This window comes from Mus pahari, chromosome 23, assembly GCF_900095145.1.
Source record: "Mus pahari chromosome 23, PAHARI_EIJ_v1.1, whole genome shotgun sequence".
NCBI classification, from domain to species: Eukaryota; Metazoa; Chordata; class Mammalia; order Rodentia; family Muridae; genus Mus; species Mus pahari.
Window position 1 is genome coordinate 25,355,545 of NC_034612.1, and position 7,186 is coordinate 25,362,730.

The 7,186-nt window shown below is 50.0% G+C and overlaps 1 protein-coding gene across 1 annotated transcript in view; it reads left to right on the forward strand.

Moving 5' to 3' along the window:
• Positions 1-1,392: 1,392 nt before the first annotated feature.
• Positions 1,393-7,186, forward strand: part of Bcl7b (BAF chromatin remodeling complex subunit BCL7B) — a 14,207-nt gene continuing 8,413 nt past the window's right edge. The window contains exons 1-2 of the mRNA XM_021186779.2: positions 1,393-1,622; positions 4,171-4,246. Of these exons, the coding sequence (XP_021042438.1) occupies positions 1,531-1,622; positions 4,171-4,246 (168 nt within the window). The 5' untranslated portion in view covers positions 1,393-1,530. The remainder of the gene's footprint in view (positions 1,623-4,170; positions 4,247-7,186) is intronic.

Consider the following 7,186-nt stretch of genomic DNA (forward strand, 5'->3'; position numbering starts at 1 on the left):
GCTGGGAATCATGAATCAGAAGCTCCGTCAAGTTTGGGATAAGTTACACAGTCATTGGGAGACACACTTCCTCTCCCTCTTCTTTGATGGATCTCATGCAGCTTAAACTGGCCTCAAACTTTAAACGTTGACTTTGAACTCTTGATTTTCCTGGAACTGCAAGTAAAAGTCAATGTTCATTCAAACAAGTACCTCTGGAGCATGTGATGTCAGCTGTAGGTCACCGTGTGCCTTTGTGCCTTCTATTGTGTCTGTTATCACTGCTTTTCACTCACCTCTTTTCTCTTTTTGTCCTTCCTCAACCCCCCAGACATGTCTGCATATCCCTAGTTGTCCTGGAATTCACTCTGAAGACCAGGCTGGCCTTGAACTCAGGGATCCACCTGCCTCTGCCTCCATAATGCTGGGGTAAATGTGTTCATCACAATCCCTGGTCCCTAAGTTCTTTCAAAGGAGAAACATTTATGTCCTTAGTACTTGGTCCAATGCACAGAACACAGGCAATGTTTTATCCAGAACTGAATTCCATGACAGTGAAGTAGAGTGCTAAAAGCATGAGCCAGGTGCAAAATACTCAGGAAGAACCGCAGTGTGACCTGGATGCTGGAAAAGAAGTTGATTCAATCAGAAGAAATTTCCAGGTGGGTAACCGAGAATTTGAAGACCAGAAGTCAAAATGAAGAAAGGTGTGATATTGACTCTGGAACACAGCTATTTAGACAGTGATGACAGAGGTCTCCCGTTAGGTGGACATGCAGCGCATAAATAGTTCCTTGAAGGGTTCCTTTAAGGGTCAGGAGTCATGGGGGAATTAAAGGACTTGATACCAGCCTAAAACTTACTAGTGAGAACTAACTCCTAAAATTGTCCTCTATGCCACATACACTTAAAAAAAAAAAAAAAAAAAAATTCCAACGCGTGTGGTGGCTCACCCCTTGGATTCCAGCACTCGGGAGGCAGAAGCAGGTGGGGCCAGCCTGGTCTACAAAGAGAGTTGCAGGACAGCCAGGGCTACACAGAGAAAGAAACCCTGTCTCGGAAAAGCAAAATGAAATAAAATTTCCTGGTCAAATGCCATGGCACAGAGCACCACCGGAGAGGCGGAATCAGGTGGCTGTGAATTCGAGGTTGGCCTGGTCTACAGTACAGAAAATCCCCGGGCTTGCACTGAAGCAGCAGGCAGGGAACGTGGTGACTTCGAAATCTCATCCCACCACCGCCCTCGCAGCCTCGCCTGGCCACACCACGTGCGGGCGACACTGGGCTCGGCCTGCTGGCGACAAGGCTACGGGTCTCCGGAGGCGCACAGCAGGGACGCCCCCGGGCGGGTGCGCAAGCGCGCTGAGGCCTCGAGGGCCCAAGGGGCGGGCGGGTGCGCGCGTCCTCTCGCGCACGCGCGCACGGAGGGGGGGGGCGACGGCCGCGGTGACGTGCTGCGGTGGCAGCGGGTGGACGGCGACGCGGTGAGGCGCGTGATAGCCCGCGTCTTGGGAGCAGTGTCCCGGCCCCCAGCCACTCCCCGCCGCCGCCATGTCGGGCCGTTCGGTCCGGGCCGAGACCCGTAGCCGGGCCAAAGATGACATCAAGAAGGTGATGGCGGCCATCGAGAAAGTGCGGAAATGGTGAGGGGCGGGAGCGGAGGGGCTGCTGACGTGGGGTCGCGGGAAAGCCGGCGTCGAGGCTCGCCCGACACGTCCAGGCAGGGTGGGAACCAAGAGGCCGGCCCTTGGGGGGAGGGGGCCGGAGCCAAAAAGCGAAAGCGGGGCGCGCCGGTGTCGGCGTGAAGTCAGAGTCCGCGTTCCCCGTAGCCAATCAGAAATCCGGTAGGCTCACGGCCCCTCCCACTAGCTGTCATTAGCCGCTTCCGGCCGCTCTGCCTGGGGCGGGGCCTGGCGCTGCGCAGTTGCACTTCCGGCGGGGACCTCGCGGAACTGCTGCTTGGCGGCTCCCGGCTCGGTTTCCGCTCCTGCGCATCACAACTGTCCGGCGATGGCCGTTGTTGCCGAGTGTTAGGCGATATAAGGGGTCGAAATTAAGCGGAAGTTTGTAAACACGGCACTCGGGGGACAGAAATTGCTGATATCCGCACATCTTGGGCCCTCAGCCAGCCCACTCGCCATACGTTTGCGCTTGGCGTCTTGGGTACCCCGACCCTGCAAAAGTTTATTGCAAACCCAGATTTAGCCAACAATTTAGGTCACGATCTCATTGCGTTAAACCGTTCTGAACCAAGCCCTTGAGCCATTCACTTCACTTAATGATTTGTAATTTCGTTATTGTGTTTTGACCGGAGCCCCCTGAGGACCGCAGGCAGGCTTTAGGCTTGCAGTGATCCTTCTGCCTCAGTTTACCCAGTGACTAAAATACCGCTAGAGTGGTTGGTTTGTTTTTGAATCAGTGTCTCAAATTCTTTGGCTGTCCTGGAACTCACTTTGTAGGCCAGGGTGGCCTTGAACTCTCAAAGACCCATCTGTGCTTCCCAAGTGCTGGAAAAAAATCTACATCTTCTGGTATTCCCCTGCTCCTATGTAATTCTCAAGTCTCCACCCCCTTTTGTTTTTTATTGCTGAGGGAAAGTGCGGAGGCTAGAAAAATGGCTCAGTGGTCGAAAGCACCTCGCTGCTCTTGCAGAGGACCTGAATTCAATTCCTTCCACCACATGGCAGCTGACAGGAAGCTGTTCTCCAGTCCCGTGGGATACCGTGTCCTCTGGCATCTATGGGCACTGCACATGTGTGAAGCACAGACACACATGTAAAGCACCCACACATAAAAATAATAAAATGCTCAAAAGAAACTTCAATGTCAGTTCCTTAGAGACACATTATGAAATTCTAGTGAAGGTCACCTTCACAGGATTTTCCTTTATTATGTTAGGTTGAACTGCAAGACATTCCACATATTTGAACCAACTCCCATCCCCTAATTCTGAGGGTAGCGCCCACAGCCTTGCTCACTCGTGGTGATTTCTCTGGCACTGAACTATATCTACCCCAGCCCCATGTTTGACTTCTTAACTCAAAACTACTAACACTGCATCAAAACACACCTATAGTCCCTTAGCTACTCAAGGAAGAGCTGGGGACTTCAGGCCTAAGCAACATAGTGAAATGGGCCAAATACTGTAGACCTGTAAGCTCAACTACTCAGGAAGCTGAGGCAGGAGGATCACAAGTTTAAGGCCAGTCTAAGCATTTTAAGAGAACAAAAAAGGCAAAACAAGCATTTTGAGCGAGTAGGGATGTTGCTTGGTGGTAAAGTACTTGCTTAGCATGGCCAAGGCCCTGAATTCCATCCCTGTCTCCCTCCTAGGACCCCCCTCACTCACACACACACACACACACACACACACACACACACACAGAGGAGAAATGCTGAATGAGTGGAGGGCACACCTGGCTCATTTGGGTTTAGAAACATTCGAGGCCTTCATAGTTCGTGGCATGGTGATCTTGAGTAAAAGCCACGCACGTTTCTCTTGCTTTCCTAGTAGGGTGGTAAATCTGCCACATCTGCCTCAGGAAGGCAGGGAGGGTTAGATCTGCCTCAGGGAGGCAGGGAGGGTTAGTTTTGTTTGTATGCTGGGGGTGGAGCCCATAGCCTTGGCCAGGCTACACTAGTGCCTCCTCCCACTGTTGTAGTTCCTGGCCAGAGAATCAAAGGCAGCTACCAAGCTGTAGTTTTTCCCCATGAGTAATCTCAGTTACCCAGCATGCAAATGCTACCTGTTCCTTTCTTGTGATCGTTCTTCCTTTGGAGGGACCCTGAGATGGAAGATGAACAGGGCAACCTAGAGAAACTTAGAAGTTATCTCCAAGATCCTCATTGACTTCTTTCTGGTGGTGATCAAAGTCGGGACCTGTACATGCTAATAAGCCTGTTAGACTGAGCCACATTCAGTGCCTTTCATGTCTTCCTCCACCCCCAGTTTGTCCTCCTGCCTCAGCCTCCAAGTGCTAAGGTTACAAGCATGCCTGTGAGAGCCCCCCCCCCCCCCCCTTCCATCCCTGTCTGGCTGCTCCCTCTGGTCCAAACCTGTCTTCAGGGGTTAGCTGATAGAGAAGTCTAGAAGGCCTTCCCGATCAGAGGAGCAGTCGGCTGAGACGCAGAACGCATCGTGGATAAACAAGAAACGTGCTTTATTAATCCTAATTAATGCTTATCTTCTAGGGAGAAGAAATGGGTGACAGTGGGCGACACATCCCTGAGGATATTCAAATGGGTGCCTGTAACAGATAGCAAGGAGGTGAGTGGTGGGGGCAGTGGCCGCAGGGGTGCGGTGGGGGACAGTTAAGAGACCATTTTCTTAGTTTCTGTTTCTTGCATCTTTTAATTATAAAGGAATTTTTTTGTTGTTGTTGTTCGGTTTTTCGAGACAGGGTTTCTCTGTGTAGCACTGGCTGTCCTGGAACTCACTCTGTAGACCAGGCTGGCCTTGAACTCATATAGAGGAATTTATTTCTCTGAAAAGGCCTCAGGCTCTCTAGGTAGAGTCTGTACAAGGCCCTCCTTTTATCATTTGCCCCTTTATTCTCTTTAGTTAGACGGCGGCTTCAGTCCCATTCCTGTTGCTAGGTCCTTTCTCAGGGTGGTGTGAGCCAGTTCAAGCCAGATTAGATTATAGATTGGCAGGTTTATTGGGAAGCTGCTCTCGGGGAGCTCATTGGCCCCCAAGGACAGAGACCAGGAAAGTCACCGTGGGGAGAGAGAAGGGTGGGGAGATGGAGTGGGCTTGGGGCTGGGGGGAGGGAGGGGAGAGAAAGAGAGAAGGAGAAAAAAGTCTGGAAGACCCTCGTGGGGAAGGGCAGCCCAGTCCCTGGGCTGGAAAGCTCAGGGTTGGGGGCAGGGTTTGCCAGGTAGGGACTGAGGAATTCTGGGAGAGCCCTGCTTTGAGTAAAATGGTCACCTCTGTCCAGTGTCTGTCTGGGGGTCAGAAACCAAACACCTGTATTTTTCCTGCATATGTTTTTTCCTTTTCATTATGGCTGTTCTGCCTGCATGTATACAAGCGTACCATATTCATGCCTGATGCCCAGGAAGGTAGGACGAGGGCTTCAGATCCCTCGGAGCTGGGGTCCTGGATGGCTGAGTCACCATCTAGGTACTGGAAATCAAATCCAGAGCCTCTGAAAGAGCGGTAGACACTCCCTAGCTGCAGAACCATCTCTCCAGCTCCTCCACATTTGAAAAATATTATTTATTTTTATTTTATGTGCATGTGTATTTTTGCCTGCAGAGGCCAGGAATGCATATCTGTTCCCATGGAACTAGAATTACAGACAGATATGAGCTGCTGTGTGTGTTCTGGGCTGGAGCGTAAGTCCTTCAGAAAAGCAGCAAATGTGCTCAGCACTGCTCTAGCCCCCATCTTGCTTTCTAGACTACTGTGTGGTAGCTCTGTGTAGACTCAGAGGGGTATGTAATCTATGCTAGTTCCCAGTTCACCACCTCCTCTCTCCTTCTAAGCACTGGGATTGCCCCTGGTGGTCTGTACCTCCAGCTACAAGAGATTTGACACCCCCTTCTGGTCCCCATAGATGGGCTCACATGCACACACGCACAGGCACACACACAGAAATAAGAGTAAAATAGAGTTTTTAAAGAAAAAGATCTATGGGGTGCTGATGGTTGCTGCATTTGCCTAGCAACCTTATTTCAGTACTCAGAACCCATGTGAAGGCAGAGGGAGGGAGCTTTATCCTTTAATCTCCACATGGGCCCCTCCCCCATTGTGCACACATAATAATCAGTTTATTTAAAATATGTGATAAGGGGCTGGAAAAATGGGTCAGGTACTCAGGTACTTGCTGCTCTTTTTTTTTTTAGAGGATTTTTATTTCTTTATTATATGTAAGTACACTGTAGCTGTCTTCAGACACCCCAGAAGAGGGCGTCAGATCTTGTTACGGATGGTTGCGAGCCACCATGTGGTTGCTGGGATTTGAACTCAGGACCTTAGGAAGAGCAGTCAGTGCTCTTAACCGCTGAGCCAACTCTCCAGCCCTACTTGCTGCTCTTGCAGAACATCTCGGTTTGGTTTCCAGCACCCACACGGTGGCTCTCAAACTGCCTGTAGCTCCAGTTGCAGGGATCCTCTGTCAGGCATGCGCATGGTGCACAGGCATGCATGCAGGCAAGGCATTCGAACATGTAAACAAACCTCTTAGAATATATAAGAAGGTTGGGGGTATGAATCTGGGGTTGATCTCTTGCCTAATGCTTGAGGCTCTAGATTACATCTTTTGTACTGAAAAAAAACGTATGTATATATGTATAGAAACATAATCAAACCAGAACATAGCAGTCTAATAACTATAAACCAGGTCCTTGGCACATAGACCTAGGTCTAGCTGGGTGGGTGACACATACATGTGATCCCAGCACTCAGGAGACTGAAGTGGGAGGGAAGTCTAAGCCAGCCTGGGCTGCACAGTGAGTCCCTGTCTGGTGAGTGAGTTGCAAACACTAGGGGCCAGGAAGAGAGCATTACTGACTCTGAAGACGCTGTGCCAGTCTGCCCTCCTCTCCGGGAGTGGCCACTCGCTCATGTATTTCTTACCACCACTCTGATCATTTTTAGGGATTTTGAACTTTATACAAACGAATCGTAGGGCTGGAGAGATGGCACAGCAGTTTTGATGGCTCAGCAGTTTTGATGGCTCAGCAGTTTTGAGCAGTGGATGCTGTTCCGGAGGACCTGAGTTCAGTTCCCAGCCCCCACATGGTGGCTCACAACCGTCTGTAACTCCAGTTCCAGGAGATCTGGTGCCCTGTTCTGGCCTCTGCTGGCACCAGGTAGATATGTGGTGCACAGGTGGTATATGCAGCCAGTGCCCCGTACACATAAAATAAAAATTGAAAAACTGGAAAACAAATCCTAAAGTGTCTATTTTTGTGTCTTGATTTTGCTTTGTTGTGATTTTGTGTGTTCCTTGTTTTGCTCAGCATTAGACTCGCTATCCACGTTGTCTTTGGTCCAGGCTCTCCCTTACCTTGTTCTGTAGAACTTCTGTTTTCTCTTTATCTATTTCTTTCTTTACATCTTTTTCTTTGTAGGGGTTGGGGGTTGTGAGACAAGGCCTCTCTGTGTAGCCCTGAATATTCTGGAATTTGCTGTGTAGATTTAGCTGACCCTGAAACTCTTGGTCACAGAGTTGTTTTTTTTTTTTTTTTTTTTTTTTTTTTT